Source organism: Anarhichas minor, unplaced genomic scaffold, assembly GCF_050575085.1.
Source record: "Anarhichas minor isolate MPS153535 unplaced genomic scaffold, ASM5057508v1 ptg000045l, whole genome shotgun sequence".
NCBI lineage: Eukaryota > Metazoa > Chordata > Actinopteri > Perciformes > Anarhichadidae > Anarhichas > Anarhichas minor.
Genome location: NW_027466491.1, coordinates 863,761 through 889,203, shown reverse-complemented (window position 1 = coordinate 889,203; position 25,443 = coordinate 863,761). Strand labels below are relative to the sequence as shown.

The window sequence follows — 25,443 nt, the reverse complement described above, 5'->3', positions numbered from 1 at the left end:
CTAATCACCACCCTGTTGAAAGAGTGAAAGAAAGGAAGCCAATGAGACGAATGCAGCAACAACACGCAGAGAAACAGACGAGTGCTGCTTTCAAAGTGGATTTACAGCATCGTAAAACATAATACCTTGTCCCGACATTTAATTACAACTCGCATGTCATTTTGTGACTATGATTTACACCTTGTTGTCAGAGCAGTGGGAACACTGATGGATGACTTAAAGCCACTTGGACGCCTCACTTTAAGCTGTATTCATTGGGACTTTGAATTATTTGGTTTACGCAATTGATTTACACACCAGGTTTGTTTAAGCAGCAGAGAGCAGCAGGTTGGTATCGGACCAGCTGCTGCAACGTGTGGATGGCTTCAGTGTGGTTGGAAGTAAGTCAGTTCAAGAGTTCAAGTACCGTAGTTCACCAGGATCGATGGAGCTGGACCGGGTTTGGACGTGTGGATGGAGTGTGTTGACATGATAGTCTGTAAATAAGAAATATGAAAGATACAGTGTTCATAAGCGTCCATGGGTGGAGGAAGCATTGAAAATGTGGGCGGGACAATCTGTTAAGATGACGTTAACACCCTTTACTCGTGGCGTGGATCAGTCCCGAGCGGTCGACACCATCTCAGAATCTGATAACCGCTGGTTCAAACCAGTATAGATGTCGTTTTGAGCCGTTTTCAACTATGAAATGCAGATTTTTGTGATACATTTTATAAAATGAACGTCAATATTAACACATTTTGATGCATTGATGTGTGTTTCACCACAGTGCAGTCCTCTCACGTAGTTTAGAGCTCACGAAAACCTGTTGAAGTGTGCAGTACACTCTGTACTGAAGTGGTTCACAGACGAGACGCCCGTGTCGGCGCACAACACGTGCCGCTGTCTACTCCGAGCCTAAGAAAGAGAAGCGGGAATGAATGATTAAGCAGTGTTGTTTCTTTGTCGTGACTTGACGGCAGCCCGAGTACACGTTGTACCTGTAATCCATCCTCTGAATATTTGATGGTTGACAATGTCGTTTGCCCCCCTCCCCCCCTCTTCAACACTCCCTTTCAGAAACACACACATGCACCTTTTTTTTTTTTTTTTTTGGACGGGCTCTGTCGCGGCCCCTCACCTCCACTCCCCCCCTCCCCCCCCGCTAGGTATAATAGGCCACTTTTCCACTCATGAAACTTTCAGTGGAGGCTGTCGGCGAGGTCTGTCCCGTTCTGCCATCGTTTATTGTTCTTTTTATAGAACTCTTTTCCTCATTCTTCCGCACTCCTACGATGTCCTCCTCTATCCTATCTCTTCTCCTCCTGAATGACGCTTGAATGCCGCTTTTTGAGAGACGGTCGACAACAACATGCAACCAGGTGGAGATTTGAAGTGCTTCAATTAATTGGATATGCTGTGCAAAAAAAACAAAAAGAGCCGGCGGCATGTGATTTCATCCTTTTTGACGAAGTCGGTTCTTTGGCAAACTTCCGCTCAGGGGACAATGCTCTTGAAGCTGTTAAAATCTTTGTGTTCCTTCCCTCGTCAGAAGGCTTCCCTGTGTTGCTCTTGTCATGCTTTACCGACTTTACCTCGGAGGCAAGAACTTCTCTCTCTCTCTCTCTCTTCTCTGTTTGGGAGATGATTTGGTTGTTGTACGCGACGAAATATGCATTATTCATTGTCGTCTAAACAACCTGGATTTCCAAACTAGATTAAAGCAGCTTTTTTTTTGACAAACGTCCTTAACGCACGTCCGTGAAACACCGCGAGTTGGGGGAAGATGTTGGAGAAAACAAAGGCAAAAGAACCTAGAGTGGGTCTCTCACAAACGCAGATAATACACAGAAAGACCTTGCCCTTTGCCTGTGTGTGTGTGTGTGTGTGTGTGTGTGTGTGTGTGTGTGTGTGTGTGTGTGTGTGTGTGTGTGTGTGTGTGTGTGTGTGTGTGTGTGTGTGTGTGTGTGTGTGTGTGTGTGTGTGTGTGTGTGTGTTCCAGTGGAGATTTTAACCTGAGCGTTGTAATGTCTCCGCTGTGGTCCTCTCTCTGCGGTGCGGCCATCTGTTCGGTTGCCCGATCCAGCACAACACAGGCTTCCTTCGTCATCTTCTCTTTCTGTCTCTTCTCCATATTTGTCTTTTTGTTTTTTACCTCTATATTTCTTTTTGTCTGATTCCCATTTCTCCCCCCCCCCCCCCTCTTTGTCCCTTTTTCTCCATTTGTCACTATTGATCTCACGACGAGGAGGAGATGGAGAAACATGAAGGATGTGGAGAGAAACGCACTCGCACATGGAGAGACACACGTTTTCTCCCTGGCACAGACACACACAGACAGAAGGACAGACAGACAGGGACCAAATTATCCCTGTTGCGTGGAGCATGAAATTAGCAAGTAGCTCAGTGTGGCAGCATTAGCATGGCTGTTAAAAGGATACGCTGACACTTCTCAGGTTCTGAAATATGGTCTTTTTCCATATGGACGCTTGTATTTACCAGGCTGGGAGCTGTTCAGCGTCTGTAAGTGGCCCCGTTTAAAAGCATTCTGCAAGATGTGATTAAATGTGCCCATTCTTGGTGCAAAAAAACAGCAACACACGTGGTAATTTACTGCAACAAGAGCCAGAAGATTAGCTCAGATTGAGATTAAACAGCCAAACTAAATCAAATGTGCACAATGGTCCTTGTGTGTCGCTTTGATTCCATTTTCAGGCTACTTTAAAATTCTACTCTACTACATTTGTACTGTTCAATGCTCCAGCTTCTCATTTTTTACATTTTAGGCTGTTGGTCAGACAAAGTGAGCAGTTTGATCACAGGACATAGGAAATTGTGAAGGGTACTTTTCACCCTTTGCTGATATTTCAAATACAAATTCACAAAATAACCAGCAGATTATTCCACACTGAGGGTTATCATTAGTTGCAGCTTTAGAACGTATATGATGAGGTTACTGTGAAATATATTGTGTGGTTTTATGGTGGATGAAAACATATGTTTTTGGATAAATGATTGTAAATAAAACCATTTTCTGCCCCCCTTTGATATTCACGTGCCACAATAATGTGATGTTTTTGAGTTGAAATATCTTCATTTTGGGGGCTTTTTCCCCTCTCGCTATTCATAAATAAAGCTCTACACATATTTAAGAGTGGTATGCATATGCAATCCGCTACCACAAGAAGAAACGCATTACATTGTTTCATGGCCTTCTTCAGACAGATTCATTCAGTGTTAGTGCCACGGGGAAGAAAGAACTAAATGCTCCCATTGAGCTTGAATTTCTTTTGAGGGCATTATTTAATCACAAGCATATATTTTTCTCTCTCAAGTGCAACCAAGAGGAGTAACCCTTCTAAAGGCCGTGCTTTATCTTTATCAGACCACACCAGGGTTCTCTTGAATATGAATAAAACACCTGCCTGCCGACGGAATAAGAGGGAGATTGTGCGAGCGTCCCAGAAGGGAAGTGGCCCTCCTCACTTTTCCTTCCTATCTGTAGTAAGGGTCGGCCTCGCAGGTCTCGGTCAACAATGAGACCAGGCCTCTGCAGACAGGACCCCGATCTCACACACACACACACACACACCGAGCCTTACTCTCCTCCGTCACAATGCGTCTGACATGAGCATCAGTACTTCTCCCTGTTTCTCTCTTATTGTCTGACTCTGAAGGTCTCAGCGCACAATATGTGTTTCAACAAAGGTAGCATTTACCGCAGTTATGTGAGTTAATGTGCCGGCGTTGCGTCGCAATGTTTCTAGTTTTCTCATCAAGTACGACATAAACAAAGGGAGGTTGGAGGGATGGGAAATCTGATATTATTAGTTGATGTTGCTTTTTACCCGCCCTTTGATTAACCTTAGCGGTTGGCAATTTAAAATGTAGCCTTAAGCAAGACGCGGAATAGGAGACGGAAGCACACACGGGGACAGAAACTATGAAAGTTAATTTTGAATGTATTTAGAGCCGTTCCTCTGGCATTCATTCCCTCAACAAGCCCCCCCCCCCCCCCCCCCCCTTTCCTGCTTTTTAAATGGATTTCATCATGACCAGCCACCTGTCATCCTCCTATTTGTTTTCTCTGAGATCTCTCACTGTAATTTACCTTTCACTCTTTGCCTTCGTTTAGTATTTTTTTTTTTTTTAAACGTGTGCTGCGGTCGTGCACACACCCCACAGCGTGCGCAGCGTCCTGGCCCTTAGAGAGCGGTCGCACGCAGGAGTCCTTGTACAGCTTGTAGCGGTTAATGTCATCCGTCGGCAAATCGCTGCCGTCGCCTTGTTCGTCTGAAACGGGGAGGAGGAAAAAAAATCAGATCAAATCTGCTCGTTCATCGCCTCGCGTCACTCCCCCAGCTACGCCACCTTTTCACCTTGTCTGGAGTCGGCCCGTCAGGGTATCGAGTTAGTCCCACGTCAGGATGCTTTGTTTTGGAGCGATGAGACTAGTCAGACAGCCAGCGCAGCAGTTTGAAGACACCGTGACATTGCAACACTCTCATCTCCTCCCCCCCCGTGCACCTTTTGCCTCCTATCCTCTCCGTACTCTCGTGCACTCCCTCTTACCCCTCTCCCTATCGACTCTTCTCCCCTCCCTGTACCCCCCACCCCCCTCTCACCCCCACCTTCTCCCCACTTTGATCAGCAGCACTTGTCAGTCAGAGTCTCGCGTGTCTCAGCTAATATGGCTGCCCTGACACAAGGGGGGAGACCAGGCATAACAATGGGGGAGGAGAAGAGGGAGAGGCGAGTTTGACAGAGTTACCTTGACTCCCATCACAAACTTTATTTAGCAGATCGTAATGATGCGAAAGCCTTCAGCTGATGCAGCAGCAGTGGATGGATAGGGCAGGAGGGGCTGTCAGAAAGAGGAATGAGGACGAGAGCGATGTGTGGTCAGACAGAGGAAGACGGTTTCAGGCTGTGCATTGTATTGTCTTTTGTTTCAGTTATACGTTGCAGTGTTGGACTGCCGCTAACAATGATTGCCATCGTGCTATCATCATCATCTCTGGTGTCGTGCATAACACGCAAGACATGAAAGTGGTATCAAGTTTCTCTAACTCAGCAAGAAGACTGATACGTGCGTTTCCCAAAATGTTGAACTGTCCCTTTAAATGATTTGACCTGTTGGTCTGGAAGCCTTTTAGTCCTGAGTGCATCCTCGTGAGCACTATAAAGTGTTCACAGTGACATGGTTTATCATAAATTGTGCTTTCCATGGTCCATCATTTGTTGATGGACCAATGGAGGCAAACGGTTTCAAATGATTGGTGGAGCGCCGTGGAAATGAGCGGCGACCAATCAAAACATCGAGGGGGGGGAGAGAGGGGGACAGAGAGGGGGAGAGAGAGAGATATTCGTAGAATGAGACTGAAGCAGGCGAGAGATTGTGAGAGCCGAGGATAGATGGAGAGGTGATTGAAAATGAGGGAGAGCGGGCAGACGGAGAGAGACTGGAATTCAGAGTTTCACAGTGCATGAGAGTTCATCGGTGCCCTCAACCATGAACTCTCTCACACACACACACACACACACACAGACAGAAGAAAGGAAATTAAAAGTGCGCAAAGCTTGTGTGGGCCGATAAACATTGCACCGCCGTACGCCACTCGTATACTAACTCATCTGTTTGTGCGCGGGAGTGTTTGCTTGTTTCTGTTTTGTTTGGATTGTAGATGCAAGGTTAGACCAACAAGCCAATCACCTGCCAGTTTACAACTCACATCACGCTTCACTGTTCACAAACACACCTATTTTTTCTCTCCCTCACCACACATTTTCTATTTCTACTACTCACTTTCTCTTTCCCCCACAAACACAAACACTCTCAGTTGGGAAATTCTGAAAATTGGTTTAACTAAGTGGGTGAAGTAAGAGGAAACCCAAACGACGGGAGACACGAAGGCGTAGGGAGGATCCAATCCGTCTAGAAAAACCCAAAACACAAGAACGGCAACAGCGCAGTGCGGAAGGAGAGCTGACATACAGCTGCTTTATGACCGCTTCTGCATCGCGCCTCTCGTTTAAATCCATCCATCCACTATTATTTCTTGCCTCGTTCCTGGAGGGAAATTCAATTATCACAGCAGAAAGGCACTTCCTGTTAATTCCTGCAGAGTTATGGCTCGCTGTTCTACACAAATGAGTACGGTGGTTAAAGAGCAGCGCTCGGTTACTCTGAGAAAAGTGGAAATGAGTTAATGCTGCAACCGCCTCCGTCTAATTGCAGTCCTGTAAATTAGATGTAAAAATGCGATAAACGTGTGCTGAGTTATTGGAACATGTGTGCCGCCCCGGGCTCTTCTATGCACTCACCTGTGCCAAAGAGTCTGCAGAGCATACTATTGGATTAAAGAGTGTGTGAGGGGTCAGCTTCCTAAAACTCAAAATGATGCCGGGTTGTAAAAAAAACGTGGGCGTCGTATATATTAATACAGCATCGCTTCTAAAACTATCGAAGTAGACGCATCGGAGAGCACGCATGAATAAATTCATGATTTCATGCTATTTACTAAGAGTGCAATTTGTGATTTGTGTGTTACTTCCACTCAAGTTCGTCTGTGCGTTGGCACAGACGGCAGAGACACAGATTCATGAGTGCAATTCCACATTTTAATCCCATGAATTTTTAAGCTGGACTAACGCACAGCATGTGGTTAAACTAAAGCCCCGGACGAGCGTGCCAAGAACGCATTGAGGAAAAGCTCACACATTAAAATGCTCTTTTGATATTCTATCCCACCTTTAATGGGGGGCATACGTTCCCTATTCACTTACATTTAAAGGGCCCCGGTAATTATCCTCCCTCTGATAGGGCTCCGGAGGGAAAAAAATAAATGAATAGAACAAGGAACATCTCATCCTTTGTCTCTCTCGCACTTTAATTCCCCCGCTCATTGCCGAGTCATGAAAAAAAGATAATTCGCCAAACATAACGAGGGGCTGAAATAAAAAAAAAGATGAGAAAAGAAGAGGGGATTTGTATCCTTCTTTGTCTCTGTCGCCCTGCGAATGTAAAATTTCGGGATTTGTGAGCGATAAATGTTTTATCTCTCTTCTTCTTCTCCTTCTTTTGGTGTAGAGGGCAGACTAAATACATCATGTAAAAATGCTTCTTAATCTTAAAATGAAATGTGATAAAAGAAGGCGAGAGCTATTTGAAGTATCCCGAGCTTCTGTTTTAACAATGTAACATCGCTGTGTGTGTGAAATGTTAAACTTGTTGTAAATGAACATTTGAATATCTCTCGCTCTCTCTCTCTCTCTCACCAGGCTGAACCAGAGGGCTTCTCCCATTTCCACCTCTACGTGTGCGCCGCCTTCCTGGTGAGGTGGAGGAAAGAGATCCTAGAGGAGAGGGACTTTCAGGTAACGTGCACACACAAGACACAAAAGCTCTGTGTTCAGGACTGAGGTCGCGCGCGCACGTACATTAATCCATACCTGCTCTCACATCCAGCTGGTGACGCCGATGGTGATACGCCGGGCGTGGCTTCATATCGATATTGCAAATGAGCCTCGGTTGTCCCGGTTGTGTGCAAAAAAAAAACCTAAAAATCCAGAGCGTAGAGCCGTCCGTGGCCTACATCCCACTCCATTACCTCCTTGGTCATTAACTGGGAGGTTCAGAAGTCGTTGTGAGTGCATTAGTAGATGACAGTAGACAGCTGCCAGAAGGTGACTTTGGTTGCCAGCTCACTGGGGGGGGGGGGGGCCTGGGGCCTGGCTTCTTAACAGTAGCAACACGGTCTAATATCATCGCATACAAAACATCAGCTCCGCTCTCTGGCTGCCCTCTCTTCTTCTCTTCTTTCGCCTCATTAGTGCGTCACGTTTCCTCCACTCCCGCTGTTCTCGTGTTCCGTGTCGTTCCGTGTCGTTCCTTAGCGTTCTTCGTCGTTGATTCACTTCGTTTCAACTTCGTTTCAAAAAAGCAGCGAAAGAAGAAGAAGAAAAGAGTTGGAGGAAATACCGGGAATCAGTTTTTAGTGCAAGCTAATACCTGATTGCAGACAACTGAGTCTGGTTGATCATTACCGATCTTTAAGTTAACTTTACAGACCGCTTCAAGAGAACAACATAGTGTCTTTAATGTTTCATAACGAAAAGGCTAAAAACATATTCAGGTAAAGTGATTCTACCCTGCGCTGCCACTTGTTAACAAAGCTTCTTTTTTTTTTTGACAAATGTGAAAAATACCCATTTCCCCACAGTGTGAGCAATTTGCTCTGAATGACACCTTGGATCAGAGTAGCATTCCCTGCGACGATTGCCTTCCTGCTGGTTTTCATTTATTGGAATCACAGTATCGTGACATAATTCAGTACTCCAATGAGAAATGACTCTCAGCACTTCCGATGTCCTGCACATCTGATTTCTACCGTGGCACCCCGCAGGTGGTTATAAAACAATTACAGCTTATACAAGGGGGGGGGAGCCACTCCGTCTTTTCTGTCACTCCCACCATGTAATACATCAGAAGACGTCTTCAAAGACGATAGCAGTCGGAGGGGTTACAGTTCTAAAGAACCTGTGTTTCAGATGGACGCCGGTAGATTAAAGCCGATTCACCCACTGAGTGAGACTCCGGAGGCTGTCGGGAGTTTGAAGATGAGGCATCAACTGACTCATCTGTTCTTACTTTCATGCTCGTCTTAACGCCCTCTCTATCGCCTTTTTTCCCTAAACCAAGTTCAAATAAGATTGCTGCTTTTTGTTGGATCCCATTTCAGATTGAACTTAAGATGGTTATAGTTTTTTTTTTTAATGGATTGCTGCGGCATATTTGAGCTATGCACAGAGTAAAAAGCCTCGCTAACCCTTGTGTGGTTAAAGTGTCTCCGCAATAATTATGGAAATGTTCACAATTTGAACAGGACTTGTCAGGCGTACTGAGAGCAGACAGAGCCTGTGGGGGAGTCAACAATGGCAGACTTGAGAAACATTATGAATTCAGGAAGTTCCTAAACGCCATCAGCTTGAAGACACATAGGTCAGCTTCATTCTTTGCACTCGCAAGTACGATAGAGGCTGGTGACTAAACATCACGTTATAATGTTAGTCATGCTTACAGTATGACTCTCTGCGTGGCGATGTCAGTCAGTCCGTCACTTTGGTCCAGAACACATTGTCTAAACAACTACTGGTTGGATTGCCACGGACATTTCTGCAGACGTTCATGGTCACAAGAAGATTGATCGCAATCGTCACTTTTTGTGAAATGCCGATTGGTATAGTCGTACAGATCCGTTGTCCTAAATGTTCTTCTAGTGCAGCAGGTCATTCAATGAAATGTCCCATCTGCTAGATAGATTGCACAGACATTCATGGTCCCCAGATGATGAATTCTAATGACTCACCATCAGCCTCATGGCACATTGTGTTTCGTGCTAATTAGCAAAACTAACATTACATTATAAAAAGGTTAATTTCCACAAATTGATCAACCAAAAATAATACATTTTACCAAGAACTTCTTTTTTTTTTACACAGATTAGCGTCGGTGAGGAAAGAGAAAGATTTCTTCTCTTGTCGGCTTTAGTAGTTTAATTTCAAGAGATTTCTGCCTGGGATCCACTGAGCCTCAGAGTTCAAACGTGGGCCTGCCAGGTTCTTAAGGGCCCGTTGAACAGCTCTTATCTCAACATGCTTCATCCAAGAGCCCTCACGGCATCACTTTCCTCTCATGTTTGCCTTTCTTTCTCCTCCTGTCTTTCTCTGCATCTCTGTTTCTCTCTCCGTTATTAATTCCCAGCCGCTCTGTTTTTGGCGCTCTCTATGTCTTTGCTGTTTCATCTTTTGCTTTGTCTTACTGTTTTTTATCGTGACTTATCTCCACAACTGTTGGACAAATTGCTCTAAAATTTCTTATACATATTCATAGTCCCCAGAATATCTGACATTGGTAATCCTCTGAGTTTTTGTGTGTGTGTTTTTAGTGAAAGGTCTCGACAACTATTAAAATGATTGCCATGGAATTTTATAAATGAGACATCCTAAACTTGTCTGCTTAAAGTTTGTGAGAGCGCATCCAATAGTATAGAGCCCCGAAACTGTCCAAAGGCAACAACATGTTGACAGACAATCCAACACACGCATTAACCATTTACCCAACTCGGTCGTGCCTTTTCAGCCGACAACATGCATTCACAGAAACAACATGCCCTTGCAGCAATATAATAAAGGTTTCCAACCTGTTCTCATCAATCTACGCATTATTACACTGAATTGCGACACCAATTTCCCCAGGCCTGGAGGCTAACTAGATGTGTTGCAGCTAGTTAGCACAGCACAATATTAACAACTTGTTGTTTTGTGTAATAGATGGAAATTACGGTTTTGATTGATTTGTGCTTTGCTCAGTTGGGAACCTGTGTTCGCTCTGCTGCAATACATTAATTACCTGCATATTGGTTTGAAATCTAAATACTCTGTCATAGATTCCACCACCTTTTCTAATTTGTGGAGACACTAGATTGGAAAGTTACAGGTTAAAACTCTCAGATGCAAAAGTTGTTCTTTTGAGGTCATTCTGTTTGATACATAATAACCCTCTAAAGCTGCTCAACCACTGCAGTGTAGTCACTCACTGTACACAAGTGTGAGCTAACTGTCTTTAATGTGAAATATAGGAATCGGGGAGCGGCAACGTATGACAAACTGCTGGCGAGTTACATGCCTGGGGTCCTGAGAGGGATTAATCCACTTTTTAATAGTTTTAATTAAAAAACCCATGCAGAAAGTAATTTCAAAAGGCTAATTCGTGCATTGTTATCGAACACAGTAAGGAGAGCGAGTGTGAATCTCCTCTCCTGGTTGTGGGATTGGATTGGTTAAGCTGCTAAATGAAAAGCAGGAGGAAGTGTGGCACTCCCCAAGCAATCTGCCTTCCACCGTTCCACCTCAGCTAGCACACCACTGCTAACTGCAGGCCTGGACTGCTTGGATAAGTTTTGGCGTCCACCAACACACACACACACACATTTTCATTTATTTTCTCTGTCACTCAAAGCCACGCGCTCACAGACACGACAACATAAACATGCTCGTACACAATTCTCTCTCACGCCGTACAATTGTATTCACTTTTCAGCACACCGTAACGGGCCGAGTTATTATGCAGGTTTGCTGTTTTTTAGTCGGGCCAGCACTGTCGCCGCCATTTCCCATTAGTCCTTGCCACCTGCAGACACCAGCAAAGGGCCACTGCAGAGAGCTGCATTTAAATGACGATGAAAAACATCCGCACTCTGGCCCGTAACCCTGCGTTTGTGGAGCTGTACCTCATCCCGGGGAAAATGAGACAATGGAGCCGTCTGCCTTCGAAAAACCGCCTCGAGGTTCAGATGCAGCAAATAACCTTGTTTTTCAGCGATATTTTGAAATGGAGTAATAAGACACAACCCGACAGCCCGAAATTCAGCGAGACGAGGGTTCTTGTCAGGCTTTAGCACAAATGTCAACTTGTTATGCATGCCAGAGCGAAAGGGAATCATTGCTCTGTTTGCAATTTAGCTATTTTCTCGCAATTTGTTTCCCAAGATGACGGCCTCAGAAGTAGTCGTTCAATTTACTATTTTCACAATTGCAATATTTCCTGGCACTTGCTGCTGCCCGTGTAAACTACTATTTGCTTATATAATATATATATATATATATCTGTTTAAATGATGCCTCTTCATTATTCTCAAAGTATTCGGCGTACGATTCAACTGGAGCTCATATACTTTGAAGTGATGTGCAGCAAAGGGTGCTACATTGCATTTTAGTTTAAAAACAAGGCACATACACTATATCCTCTATATGCTCTCTGTCTCCATCTCGAATATTTATTGACGTGTATAACTCCTATTGGCATGCTTTTTTATTTATTTATCAGAGCACCTTTACATACATTATATAACCCGCTCTGCACATGGTAATGTAAAACTAAACTCCATTCCTCAGCAGCAAAACATATATTTTATGTTTAACACGCATGCCTGTTGCTTTCCGTCCCTTGTTTTATACCATACATGTTTCCTACTCTTGCACCATAACAATTATTAAGGTGATTAAAGAACCAGCTGGCTGTTAATTATGCGCCCTAAGACCGACCCAATTAGTTTTTTAATAAATGTAACTTGATTTTGATTCAGCATGTTTAAGGATATGACACTATACTATCTGTTTCATCGGTCAAGCAGCACTTAAATGAACCTGCAGACTCACATCTGTGTCCATCCACGAACGAAAGCAAAGCTCGCCTTCGTCAGCGTTGATTTCACGGCCATCAGTGGAACTTCTTGATCTCGGGCCACCTCTCGGTCTCCCTGAGATTTCATTAGTAAGCGTTGCTGAATAGTCCCCGTCGTGATCATTAATGCGAGGCCAAGCGTTTATGTGAAAGCAAACCTATTAGTTCGGTGTAAACGGAATCTGACTGTCGCTCCAGTTTCTCCCGCAGACATGCAGGAGGAGCTGAAGCGAGGACAAGAAGGCGACGGGTGGAAGAGTGAAGGAAGGGAGGCCAAGATTTGTTTTCACTTTAATTAATGGTGTGTGAAAAGCTGTGGACCTTTTGTAAATGTCAGCGTCTGTCCTCAGATCAGTTACGTGTGGAGAACGCCTTGGGTTCGGCTGCCTCGCCAATAAAGGAAAGGAGGGCACTCCAGAGGAGCTGGAGTGTTCTGGAAATGTCAGCACTATTTCAATGGGAACGCTTTGTTGAAGATTCATTCTTATATTCTACAGAAGATGAAAAACTCAAATTCTGTCTAGAATTCAATTTGGGAAATGTTTGTTTGTTAGTTGATGGTTTTCTGTGGCGATGGGGCAGTGATTATCTATATTTAATTTGAAGCCTCAGTTAGTAACTGCAGCATCTGCACATACGATGTACCCAAATGACACGGGTTTGCAAAACTGAAAGCCTTGTTGGAGAATAAAACCCAATACATTCATACGGAGACACAGAGATATGTGAATTGGGCCGTTGTCTATGTTCTGTTGGGAGAAAATGGGACGCAATTAACTTATTTCCAACATGAAAAATCCTAATGTTATGCACATTTAATAAAGATGTGTGCTTTCCCTGCCACTGTATACTGGTAAAAAGGACATTCGAGCGTCGATTCGCACCAACCATTGTCCTAATAAAACCATTGTTGTGCCTGGCAACACATTGCACAAAGACCTCTTTTAATGTTTATTTTGGGAGAAACTAAATTCACTCAGTCTAATTATGAGAACTAAGTGTGTCCCTGTCAGGACGCCAGGACAAATGCTTGAAAACTGGAGCTCGCGCGGTTTGATCGGGACATCTGGTCGCTCTAGATGTTTCACTTTGCCAACACCAATGCTGCAGTGTGTCAAACAACCCATAGGGCCCTCTACTGCTTTTACTGGAATGTATTCTACATGCGAAATTGTATTTCTGTCCATTTTATGATGCGATATGTTGAATATCAATCATCCCGTAGAATCTAGCCACCAATGCCTTGGTCAGTAACTGTATTACATATGTGTCTATATTACTATTATTTGTCGCAAGTCAAATTACTTAATAAGTTCCGTGCAGCTCGGAGGATCACTTATGGAGGGTAATATTCATTGTTTCCTTGCAGCTAATTTGAGTTTTAGTCGACATCACCACGGGCCTGCATTGCAGCTCGATCCTGCCTCTGATTAATTCCACATTCTTCCCGCCCCATTCATCACGACAAGACCTCCTCATTTTCTCCCCCATAACTTTCTCCCCGAAAACTTGGCTAGTGTGGAGCCGACCCGCTCAGGGGGTTTGCAGCGTCTCTGATGGATGGCAGCACCGTAGTCAATAGCGTGGAAAGTGAGACAAGGCCACCCCTGGTAAACAACTTTTAATAATCACCCTGCAGATTGAGTGCTGCGCCGATGTGGCATATGAATCTATTTGTGCCAAAACAATAGGAGGAGAGAGAGAAGAAAAAAAAAAGAAAATGAGAGGGGACTTAATATGTTGGAAGTTAATTATGCCGCCCTGCCTTTTACTCTGTGACATCCCCTCTGTCATTGCTCTCCCTCCACCTACACGCTCTCCATCACTCATCATCCACGGCCAAAGTTTCACCGTCAAGCTAACTCGCGCGGGCACGTACGCCGAGTCATCGTTGCGTACGGTTTTGATGACCAAAGCTGTCTGGAAAGTCTGTAGCGATCAGTCACGGCGTTGCAATCGAGGTAGGAAGAAAAGAAAAAATATATATGTGCACAAGCGCAGTTGTTTATTAGCAGCGAGGCAGAGACGCGTTGTTCTGTTGATCGGCACAAGTTTGCCAGGAGCCTCGTAGAAGCATTTATCAGCTCAGGACAATCGGGTGTGGGATGATTAGCTTTCGGTCTGAGTTTCTCATCACCGGCTGAGGTTTATCCACAAAAGAGCGGGAAATAGAGATAGGAAGAGTCTGCGGTTTATAGATTTGTTTTTTCCCTAAGATAACGGAATAACAGTTGATGTTCTGTCAGCCCATAAGCCAACTGCATGCTCCCCTGCTCAACTCAGTTAAGACACAAAAATGCCAAATAAACAGCAATATCGACCCGCTTGTGAGGAATAAACAGACAGGAGGAGGAGGAGGGAGGAATCGATTTTTTTTTAAGAAAAAGAGAGAAAAAAAAGGAGGTTTGAGGAATGGGCTGGGGCATGAACTGAGACATAAATATTGAATTTTAGATTTAAATGCTCTTATGTGCAGTCAAACAGGAACTGAGGCGTTTCTGCTCCTGGTTGGGTTTGTTTTCAGGGATCATGAACTGTTGATTAGGGTGGCATTAAACTTTCTCAACTCGGCAGTGGGTGGACGGCTGGAGTAATACTGTTGAGGCACTATTTTTTCTTTTGAAGAATCTAGTATTCCAAAATGCATATGGCCTCTGCGCGGTCAAGCTCCCGTTGCGCGTTCGAATTGCCTGATTTTGCTGGCGCGGCAGTCAGCATGATATTCAGCAAGCAAGAGCAACCGGCTCACACATTTCTAAAGTCGTGTTTGCGTGTTTTAAACGGTGTGGAAACTGGAATGTTTGGGCGGTAACGGTGCGAGCAGAAGGGGCCAAACGGCTAAATATCGACCGCTCCTGAACTTTGAAGTCGGTGCGTGCCGAAAAAAGTGAAACTAGTCGAGCTGAGTGAAATATCACCATGAATGCTTCAATGCACGGAGGAAAGCACAGACAACTGTTTTAGTACTCGGATTGCTTCCAGCTGCATTCTCTCCAGAGGTGGTGAACCTGCCATTGATCTGCCATTGACTGGTACAGCAATGGGTGCGAGGCAGCAGCGTGGACCGCTGAGAGCAAAGAAATCCCAGTTATTATCCCTCCCAGAGGAATATCTGTTTACTCTTTTATTTTTCTGTTTTAATTAAGACCATTAAAAGGCATTATACTACGAGGCGTCAGTGGGAGTTGGAGTATCAAAACGATAAGCTCAACTCTGAACGCCCACGCTGTTGGTTTCACGCGTACTCCCGAGCTTTCAACCAATCTGCCATCCATTCTCATTCGCACTCCCACAGTATTTACATGACCAAAGGTTGTGCCCACATCCCACATGTCCCCTTATCTTTTCCCTTTTGTAAAGAAACGGTGCAGGACGTAATGAATTTGTTTGTGATGCACAATCGTGGACTGATGTTAAAACGCACATTAAGCACGTCGAAATGGCGGTTGTCTTTTTTTTCTCTCTCTAGTACTTCTCAGGGCTGCATGAAATATACAAAAATGACTAAAACATGTTCTGTTAACGCACAAGTCATTATATTTCATTACTAATTGGGCTTTCTCCCATCAATCTATTCAAGTGGGGATGCGACGGGCTTATAAAATGCTTGTTTTGCATCTATTTCGGCAACACTTTTGCCTCCGTTGCTTGAAAAATGTACGTGAACTCGGGTCTTTTTGTTCATGTTGAAGTTGAAGATCTAATATACAAAATGCTATATATATATATCATATAGAATGTATGTGTGAATCACTTGTAGCTAAGTGGATGATTTACATATGAATGCAGGGCCTTTTAATGGAACAATGGCGTACAGTTGTACTGCGTGACGGGTTCGCCAGCTTCTGCTTCGATGTGGCTCAGAGCTATAAAAAAAAGGCGAGAAGCTGCACAGTCTCCTCTTAACGTTCTTTAAACAGCTTAAACCACCTCCCTTGCCCCAGGCACTTAAAAAAAAAAAAAAGTAGCTCCCCCCCAGAGAGACCGCCGGTTGACACTGCCAAGACAAAAGACAGGCAAGGTGTGAATGTGTGTCTCTGTTTTCCGCCCGCTCTAAACTGAACCTGACACGCCTGCACAGCACAGTTACCTCGAATGGGCCATTACTACAACGTCAGAACGGGTTTTTACTGCATGAATAATTTGGTACTGCTGATTAAACTGGTAAAAAGTAATGCCACACAAAAGGAAAATGAAGGAATAGGCATGAATGTGTATCTTGTGTGCTTTTTATCAAATTGCAGAAGCTTTGGAACGACTCTTGGTAAACACACTATTTCATACCGATTCCGTTATCTGACGACCGAAACACAACAATATGTTAATTGGAGCCGCTACATAGAGATTATTTTCTCTGCATAGGTGTCTACAGAGAGCAGGAGAGGACTAAGCGGAGGTCTACCAGGCTGCCACTCGGCAGAGTAACAGGTGGCTGTGTGGCAGCGAAGTTAATAACACAACTTCCTCTTATCTTCTGCGTCAGTCGACATTTAAAATGACCTGTGTACAGCCGTGTGCAAGCTGGCAGCCACTCTGCGGCTCAAGGTGCGGCGCGTCGCCGCGTGGCAGGCTGCCACTGTACCCGCCGTCCTTTTTACTTGACAACTTGGCCTTGCCAGCCTACGTCAGCTCCTACCTCCGCACGCCGCAGTGCCCCGCTCCTACATTAGCACCCACTGTTTGCCAGAGTGCCCATTTTGTGTAATTATACGAACTACAGCAAGCTAATGGCCCTGACTGAGCCGTGCCTAGGCCCATTACACCTCGGGGTGCTGCAAAACACCATTACCGCCATCCGGCAGCCCGCCGTGTTTGTGCGCGCGTAGGTGACGGCCCGCGTGCGCGAGGCAGCCTCATCTCCAATGCGTGCGCTCATGTAGATGTGTCGGTTGAAGGAGGTCGGAGGTGGAATAGTACATGTCAACGGCCCCAAAAGTGTGTCTGTTGGTGAGCTCAAAAGCCACACCTGTCATGCCCCCCCCCCCCCCCCCTTTTTGGCGCTCGCTGTGGGGAGCCGTAGTTGATGCCGCAGGAACGGCGAAGCGCCTCTCAGGACTTTGGTCAGACATTGTACTCACTTCACTTAGCACCATCTCACTCTGCCAGCAAATAGGCTATTTGGTTCACAGGAAGAGTGGGCTTTAATTGTGTGTGTGTGTGTGTGTGTGTGTGTGTGTGTGTGTGTGTGTGTGTGTGTGTGTGTGTGTGTGTGTGTGTGTGTGTGTGTGTGTGTGTGTGTGTGTGTGTGTGTGTGTGTGTGTGTGTGTGTGTGTGTGTGTGTGTGTGTGTGTGTGTGTGTGTTCAGCAGAACTGCCGACGGGCCTCAGCCACCGCGTTAATGGTACTTGGAGTAACATTTCTCTCAGACTCCATTTAAAGCTTCAGCTATTGTCACTAATGGTCGTCTGTAACTCAAATTGCGTGCACTACACACACTCATCCGACCCAGTGCTGCACAAATAAACCGGGGCAGAGCGCGTTTTCAGACTGCGGCGTCTTCGTGTCCGTCGAGGCTCTGCTCTGCCTCGGTGTTATTGCGCGGCTTTCCGCTTTACTTCCTCCGCTCCCACGCCACGTTCCCACAGAGTGAATCAGCAGCTTCTTCTCATTAACCGAAGTGGAGGATTTGCCACCGAACATGTTGCGGCTTCACAAATGTGAAGCGGAGACGAGGACGGAGCGCATTAACTCAGCCCACCACCGGTCAGATGGAGGTTAAAACAGTGACTATACACACGGCAAGTGCATTTCAGTCGACAGCGGTCTCTGTGTATTCATTACGTTATCCCATTCACTTTTTCTTTTTTTTTGAAGAAGAAAGAGCATTAGCACTGACTCTATTGACAATCTGCTTTCCCCTCACTATCAATAGCCATTAACCACTTTAAGCCTTGCCAAGCTTAGGAGATGGAGAGCTAATTGCCTTCCTTTTGTAGCCTACTGTATACAGTGATGGTGGATCAATGTGTTTGTTAGTTCTGTGGGATAAATGGGTATTCATGCCCGAATAACCACAAGCTCCCCACACACACACACACACACAGCACATAACAAGCTACCTACATAAACGCCTTACACACCTATACTGCACATACACGCACAGCTCCGTCTCCTTTTTTTGTTGCGCCTGTACCTTTAATTAACTGTATCATCTCTTTCTCTCTTTGATTTATTCCTAATACCCAGAGACACACACACACACACTCCGTTACTACTCACAAACCATACATCGACTGTAATGCATTGCACAGACACACTCATTCATACAGTGTTGCCACCTGTGTGGAGTGGAGTGAGTGTGCGCCCCCCCCCCCCCCCCCCCCTCCCCCGACAGCGAGATGTATGCAATTAAACCGTGTTAAAGTCATTAGCCCAACAGACGTGATAGCCAGCAGATGGTTGCCGCACGAAAAATACGCTCCTAATGAAGCTCCTCAGTCACTGAGGGTGTGTGTGTGCTTGTGCGGCGGACGATCGCACGAGTGCGCTCGCGTGCGTACTTGACGTGCCTTCGTTTGTTCAGGTGCGTTGCCCAGCGGCTGAAGCACTCGAAGCGGGACTTGATTAGACTCCCGTGGTGGTTGGTCCTTCGTCTGTAGCAAAAGAAATGAGTGCCTGTTGTTGATTTATGGAAATCAACAGAAAAGGATGGGGGGGGGGGTGTTGAGAGGCATAAGCACACAAAGTACCGGTTCTAAAACATGATCACTCACCAGTGACATGACAGAAGGGTTCCTAAAATCTATGGCTACGTCATGGTAACACATGGTAGATTTCCCTCCTACAACTTATCCATCTCTCTTTGCTGTGGAGGCTAAAACAGGACGTCTGATACATGAGGTCTGGCTGTCAGCTGTCAGTATTTATATCAGACAAGGGCTGAGCTGTTGCTCTTATACAGATGACACATAGTAATGTACAATAAGAAGGTATCTGCCTTTTTCTTCATTTTAGCAGTAGGCACTTAACTTTGATTTCAGCGAGACTTTAAGTGAATTACAATACTGTTGCGGTCTAAAATGTAAACGCCGACACTTCCCATCCCTCAATTCAAAGGTTGGCTTTAAAATAACATCAACAAGCATCTTAATTGTCTCGTTCGGCTATTAAATCTCCGCAGAATTCGAGCCTTCACAATGAATTTTAACTCTTTCAGTGTAGCGATGCTCCTCGGCATATATTATTCTCACTCCTCATGTCATGTGTATCCAGGATGCAGTGTTGTTATTCCATAGGGAAACTTTCTGGAGTTTTTTTTTTGTGTGTTTTTTTGCCCCTGAAGAGCCTGCGGCACTGAAGTACAGTAAGGGAGGTACACGGTGTCTAGCCCCGGGCATCCAGGACCCACCGGGCGCGATGCACAGAGCACTTACCATAACGCATTCACATACTGTAAACACCACACATCCACACGGACCGCTCTCTTTAAGTGGGACTGACAGTTATAGTAGGAGCGTTCTTCTTCTTTTGAACCTGCTCCCTCTTTGTTCTCTTTAAATGAAATAATTGTTATCTGTATTCAGCTCAGTGTGCCTGACAGATGTTCAGCGGGGGCCCTTTTTTTTGGATTTGTTTTCTCGAGCATCTGATTGTCGTCACGTGGAGCCGACATCACACACTCATAAATACGCAACACGTGAACCCACCCGTGTTGACACGCAGTCCTTTAGCTGTGAGCAGCATTGTTGCATTTCCATTGCGTGTGTGTGTGTGAGAACGGGAGAGAGCGTGAGTGATGAAAGGGTGGGAGGGGAGGGGGGGCTGATAGTGATACTCTATTGAATACAGATGAGAGGAAGGCGAGCTGAATTCTGATCAGGCTGCCTCCTCTCTTTCCTCCGCTCTCCATCACTCACAGCGGGGAGAAAAAAAAACCTACTTCAGAGAAGTGCGTCTTTCTGAACCAAAAGGTGGGATGTTATAAGTCCAGCCCTTTCAAAGTCAAGGTCCAGGCCTCCTTCTCTAAGGGGCATCTATTACAGCGTGCAGAATTAACAAGCAGATGGATTTTGATGGTCGTGATAAGGAGCGGTAGAGGGAATCTGATCTGTTTTAAGTTTGCGCAGCGCTCGCTCACCGCCCGTGACTTGTCAGCCAACAAAATAATCACGAGTTACTCTTTCACTGAAGACAAAGAACACAATTTCAACACCAAGTATGTGTCAAAACTGCAGATCCACCTTCTCAGTTATCCAGAGTGCCGAGATGAAACGCGGCGGCGGCCTAATCTGAAAAAGAAATCCGGCCAGGTCGGCAGAATTGAGCTTAATTAGTTGAAGAACACTTGTACTGTCCCAGCCTCCCTCGGTATACAATCGCTTTGTGTTGAGAAGTCGTCGGGGTCGTCTCACCGGCTCATTAAAAAACGTGCGAGGAAGCGAAAAACATTAATGGAGCCGAACACCATCAATTTATTACGTAGAAGGGGGTAAGAAAGGACCTCGCCGTAGCGGATCTAAAGTTTTCTGTCGTTTGACTTTCGCAGCAGTCGTAGAAAGACGAGGGTGGAATATGCATCGGAATTGACTTTGACGCTCTGACGCCGAGGGAAGGAAGATCCTTTTCACATTCAAAATCGTCAACCAGCGCTGAAATACAGCTCTGGAGTCGGTTGAGTGCCGACACCAGAAGACCCGACGCGACTTGAACTTTCGATGTGATTATCAGCACCGTGATTGGTTGTAAACCCTGTTGTCACGGCAATGATTTCAGCCATGATGATGAAAGCTCCCGGTACACTGATCCGTAGCACACACACACACACACACACAGAATCAGAATCAATCTGTCTCCCAGCTAACCAGTCTCATTCCCCTTTGAGAGAGAGGCATTAGATGGTGAGATTAAACTTGTGTGTGTTGTCTGTCTTCTTACTAACATAGTAATGTACAGAACAAGAATCTGGGGAAAGGCTTGAGCTCCACTGAATTGTACTTGACACTTTGTTCTGTCTTTCCTGATTCCTTGTTTTTCCCCTTCCCCGCCTCTTTATCGTCTCTCTCTTTCTCTCACAGCTGTTATTAAACCACTTTGACTGAGTTAATAACATCTGTGTCACACTCTCACACCCAGGAAGAGGCAGAAAGCAAGTGGAACTGTGCTTGTCTGCCACACTAGCATTACCCCCAAAGGGTGTACTTTGTGGGATCCCAAATCCGACTGCAGCTTGTAATAATACTGTAGATGCATTCCGGTAGTTTAGCATAGTTTTGGGCTCTGTAGTTTTCAAATAAAGGAGAGAGATTCAGTGGGGAAAACAGTGTGTAAGGCTGGCACATTTTCAAATCTCACTCCATTAGTTTCTCTATTTATGTTTTAGTCGTTTGATCATCAAACGTAAGAAGATGGTGGGAAATGGCCGTCGCAATTCACCAGAACCCGTGGTGACATCTTCAGCCGTCTTGTTTTGGCTGCCCAACAATCCAAAACCCAGTGATATTCCATCTACAGTGAGATAAAACAAAAAACAACATCACATAAGAGAGAAGCTGGAATCAGAGAATATTTGGCAATCCTGTTTAAAATAAAGTCTCACACGATTAATCGATTATCACAATAATCGACTGAGCTCTAATTGTCATTTTTTTCTTCTTCCCCCAACAGGGTCTGATGATCCTCCTGCAGAACCTTCCCACAATGCACTGGGGCAACGAGGAAGTGAGCGTACTGCTGGCTGAAGCCTACAGGTTGAAGTTTGCCTTCGCGGACGCGCCCAACCACTACAAGAGATGATAAGCGTGGCTCTCTGCAGCTGCTGCTCCTCCTCCTCCTCCTCCTCTTGTCCCTCCTCTCCTGCCCCTGCAGTCGTCTGCTGAACTGCGAGGCCTCTCTTCCTACAGGGAAGGACCTCCCCTTTTTTTTCTTAACCTCCCTTTTCAGCTACTAAGAGATTTGAATCAACCAATGAGCGGGAGGACGTGCGGCGTAGCATTTTAACATGACGACGTTGAGCCTTTTCTTTTTTTAAATTATTTTTCTCTCTGATGTGCACTCCTTCAGTCCCGGGGGGCAGAACTCTCTCCATCACTGACGACCACGACTTCCTTTTTTTTTTTTTTTTTGGTCCGCTCAAGCTGACTCCTCAGAGTACGAGCTCAGGCCTGATGCAGGACCGTGAAGCTCAGCACCGCCGGGAGTTTAGTCCAGTACCACGGCAATACATTGTGTTTTGTTTCCAGAGGCCAAAGTGTGACCTTTATTTTTTATTTTTTTTGCAAAGACAAAGAAAGATGGCCAAAGGGCACTGCACTAGATGGTTTACATATCTGAGCCCCGCTCTCCTGGTCACAACACCACCTGGAGGAACATGACCTCTCCTGTTTTTCTTCTTCTTCTTCTTCTTTTTTCCCCTCCTCCTGCTGTGTGACAGGAGCGACACAGTTTGTTGACAAACTACCACACTAGGACTTTACACAGAGAGAGAGAGAGAGATTGTCAGTCTGTGAGGGGAAACATGACTCCCTCCTTCTACAAACCACCAAACACCAACTCAATCGGCCCGGCGCTGCGACAGCACGCTGTAAGACCAGCCGTGGTGAGCCATGTCTTATGACTACCCCTCCTCCCGAACCCAGGACTACCTCAGAACACATTTGTCGTGTAAACGTGCACACACACCAGTACGGGGTCCCGTCACACTCGCGGAAGCTAAATTTTGAATTTGCAAGAAGAAGAAAAAAGTGCTTCTTCTTAACGTGGGTTGTTTTTGTAGTCAAGTTCCGATTGAACAATTTTGCCTTAATTAAGAAACATCCTGTCTTTGTTTACTCTCCCCTTCTCTCCATCTGTCTTTTGGGCCGCATCAACCTTCCAACACGCGCGACGAGTCTTTGATATTTATTTAGAGTTTGTTTCAGGAGTCGCTCCATCGGAGAGGTTTGGGGGATTCCAACAGCAAGCCCAGATGCAATGTGTGAAGTGTTTGTGCAACAGTTACAGAAATGAGTCCAAATACAACACTTTCATTGCACAGCCTCCAAAAAGTAGTTCCAATTTTAAAAAAACACAACTGTAATCTTTAACCCAAAATGTGGCCGTCGCTGCTGAGCCCGATACATCATGTGTAGCGGAGTGTCGCCATTGCCTTTTTTTGCCCTCCAACTGGCAAAATTAGTTCTATTTTTAAATATTCAAAAATTCCAATTTGCTTTGCTGTTAATATAACTAATTGGCGTCAGTGGCAGAAACATAACTCAACAGATAAGTTATTAAACCCTTCAATGTAAACTACTTCTGCGTATAGCGAGCTGCACATAAATGAACAAAAGCAGCAGCACTGAACCAGAACCTTCTTGCACCCCCACCACACACACACACACACACACACACACACACACACACTTAACACAGTCTCACCGTTTTTTGCAATACCTGTCCCTGCTGCTCCGTTCATATAGAGCAGCTAACCCAAAGTCAGTAGCACCATATTGGTGTAATCTTGGGAGGAGGGTGTGGGGGATGGGGGGGGGGGGGGGGGGGGGGGGGTTGTGAATCAGACATTCATGACATAACACAGAGCTGTTACCGTCTGGAGTCTCCTGTCGCGTCTCCGCCAGGATCCATTATTGTCACCCCGGCCTGCAAAGGCGGTGTGCGTAGGTGTGTGAAGGAGAGAGGGGACGGTGGGGCTCTGTATCTTTTTGAAGTTTCAGCGCTTTTTTCTGTGAGAGCTGTCAGTCTTTGATCACACTTGGGATACAATTTTATTATTTTTACCCAATCTGCACCGGTTTCACCAGCCCCTCATCTCCCATGCTCTCTCTCTCTCTGTCTCTCTCTCTCTCTCCCTCTTTTTGTATGAGATTTATTCTTTCAATCAGCTTTTTAAAAGATTTGTCTTTTTTTGGTTTCTTTGGTTTTTATTTTTTTATGCTGTTTACGTGACGAGCCTATTAAGTTGTGCCTAACTGGAGACATGAGCGAGCGTCTTAGTTATATTCTTGATCTCAAATGAACTTGGGAGGATTTACATTTATTTGGCAGCAATATTATGACATTTTGCATTTGCTGTGAAAAGACAGACCTCTTTTTTTTTTGGGTGGGGGGGGGGGGGGGGTCACCAACATGAACTGTTTAATAACTCTCTGGGCATTTGAGTGGCTCAAACCTGATGGTACCCCCCCCCCCCCCCCCCCCCCCTCTCAATGAACAGCAGGCCTGTCAACCTTTGGATTCCTCCACTTGTTGAAGCAGTGTGCATCGGGCTGTAGTGAGGTTTTTTTTTTGTTTTTTGCCTTTCCAAAACCAAAAACACAAAAAGGTAGTCATTGGCTAACTACATTAGTTTGTGCGGTTACAGGTTATGTAGATACAGAAAAAGTTACGCCTTTGCGTGTGTTTGTGTGTGAGTCGCGGGCCAACAGGGTAGGCTCACCCCCCCCCCCCCCCCCCCGTCTTAGAGAGTCATATCGCAGTAATTCCCCCTTAACAAGACGTAGCTGCTTACTTTGTGAAAAAAGATGGTTTAATAAACAAGCACACATTCACACGATCTCAAATTAGCTGGCCCTTAACCCACTGTCTCCTCACACACACACATCTCCATGGTGATGAAGGCCTGGGTGGTATCTGGCTGGAGCCCATTTTTCTGTTAGCCCACACACACACACACACACACACACACACACACACACACAGGCAAGCTTCAAACATTCTTTGGAGCATCTTCAGGAGGGTATCATTAAGCAACATTTTCAGCTGCTTTCATTTCTTCAGTTTTTTATTTTTAACGTTTTTTCTCTTTTCGCTCTTCTCCAGACATGAGAAATATGTTTATGAAAACCAAACTGAAAAAAAAAAGAAAAAGAAAAGTCCCTCCTCCATGTCTCTTGCCTCTTGAGTACTCAGAAAACAAAATCTAATAATACGGGAGCGCGTGGGCGACCAGAGTCGTGGTTCTCGAATTTAAAAATGTGTACAGAGAAGATTTTGAAACAAAAATCTGTAAATAGAAAGTGTAAATAAATCCTATATATGACAAAATTGCTTTGAATAAGGCGTCATGCTGTGTCTACGTGTTTTCTTGGTGTGTGTGTGTGTGTGTGTGTGTGTGTGTGTGTGTGTGTGCGCGCATTTCGAGGTGTGATATATTTCAATGCTCCCAGAATGCCATTCTTTAATACACTGAAAATTAAGAAACAATGCAGTCGCGTGTCTGCGCATGCATTAGCCGGGCCGCGGCTAAAAGCTCCGCTCATGTGCCACATGTAGCTAATTGTGTC

General features: G+C 45.3%; 1 protein-coding gene across 4 annotated transcripts in view; it reads left to right on the top strand.

Annotated features, from left to right (window-relative positions):
• The window catches only part of tbc1d22a (TBC1 domain family, member 22a), a 94,861-nt gene extending 69,657 nt beyond the window's left edge, over positions 1–25,204 (top strand). For 3 of the 4 annotated variants that reach the window (XM_076111883.1, XM_076111885.1, XM_076111882.1), the window contains 2 exons: positions 7,261–7,356; positions 21,827–25,204. In XM_076111883.1, the coding sequence (XP_075967998.1) occupies positions 7,261–7,356; positions 21,827–21,955 (225 nt within the window). In that variant the 3' untranslated portion in view covers positions 21,956–25,204. Of the gene's footprint in view, positions 1–2,230; positions 3,023–7,260; positions 7,357–21,826 lie in introns of those variants that run through there. The other variant, XM_076111886.1, reaches the window with a different exon arrangement.
• The last annotated feature ends 239 nt before the right edge of the window (positions 25,205–25,443 follow it).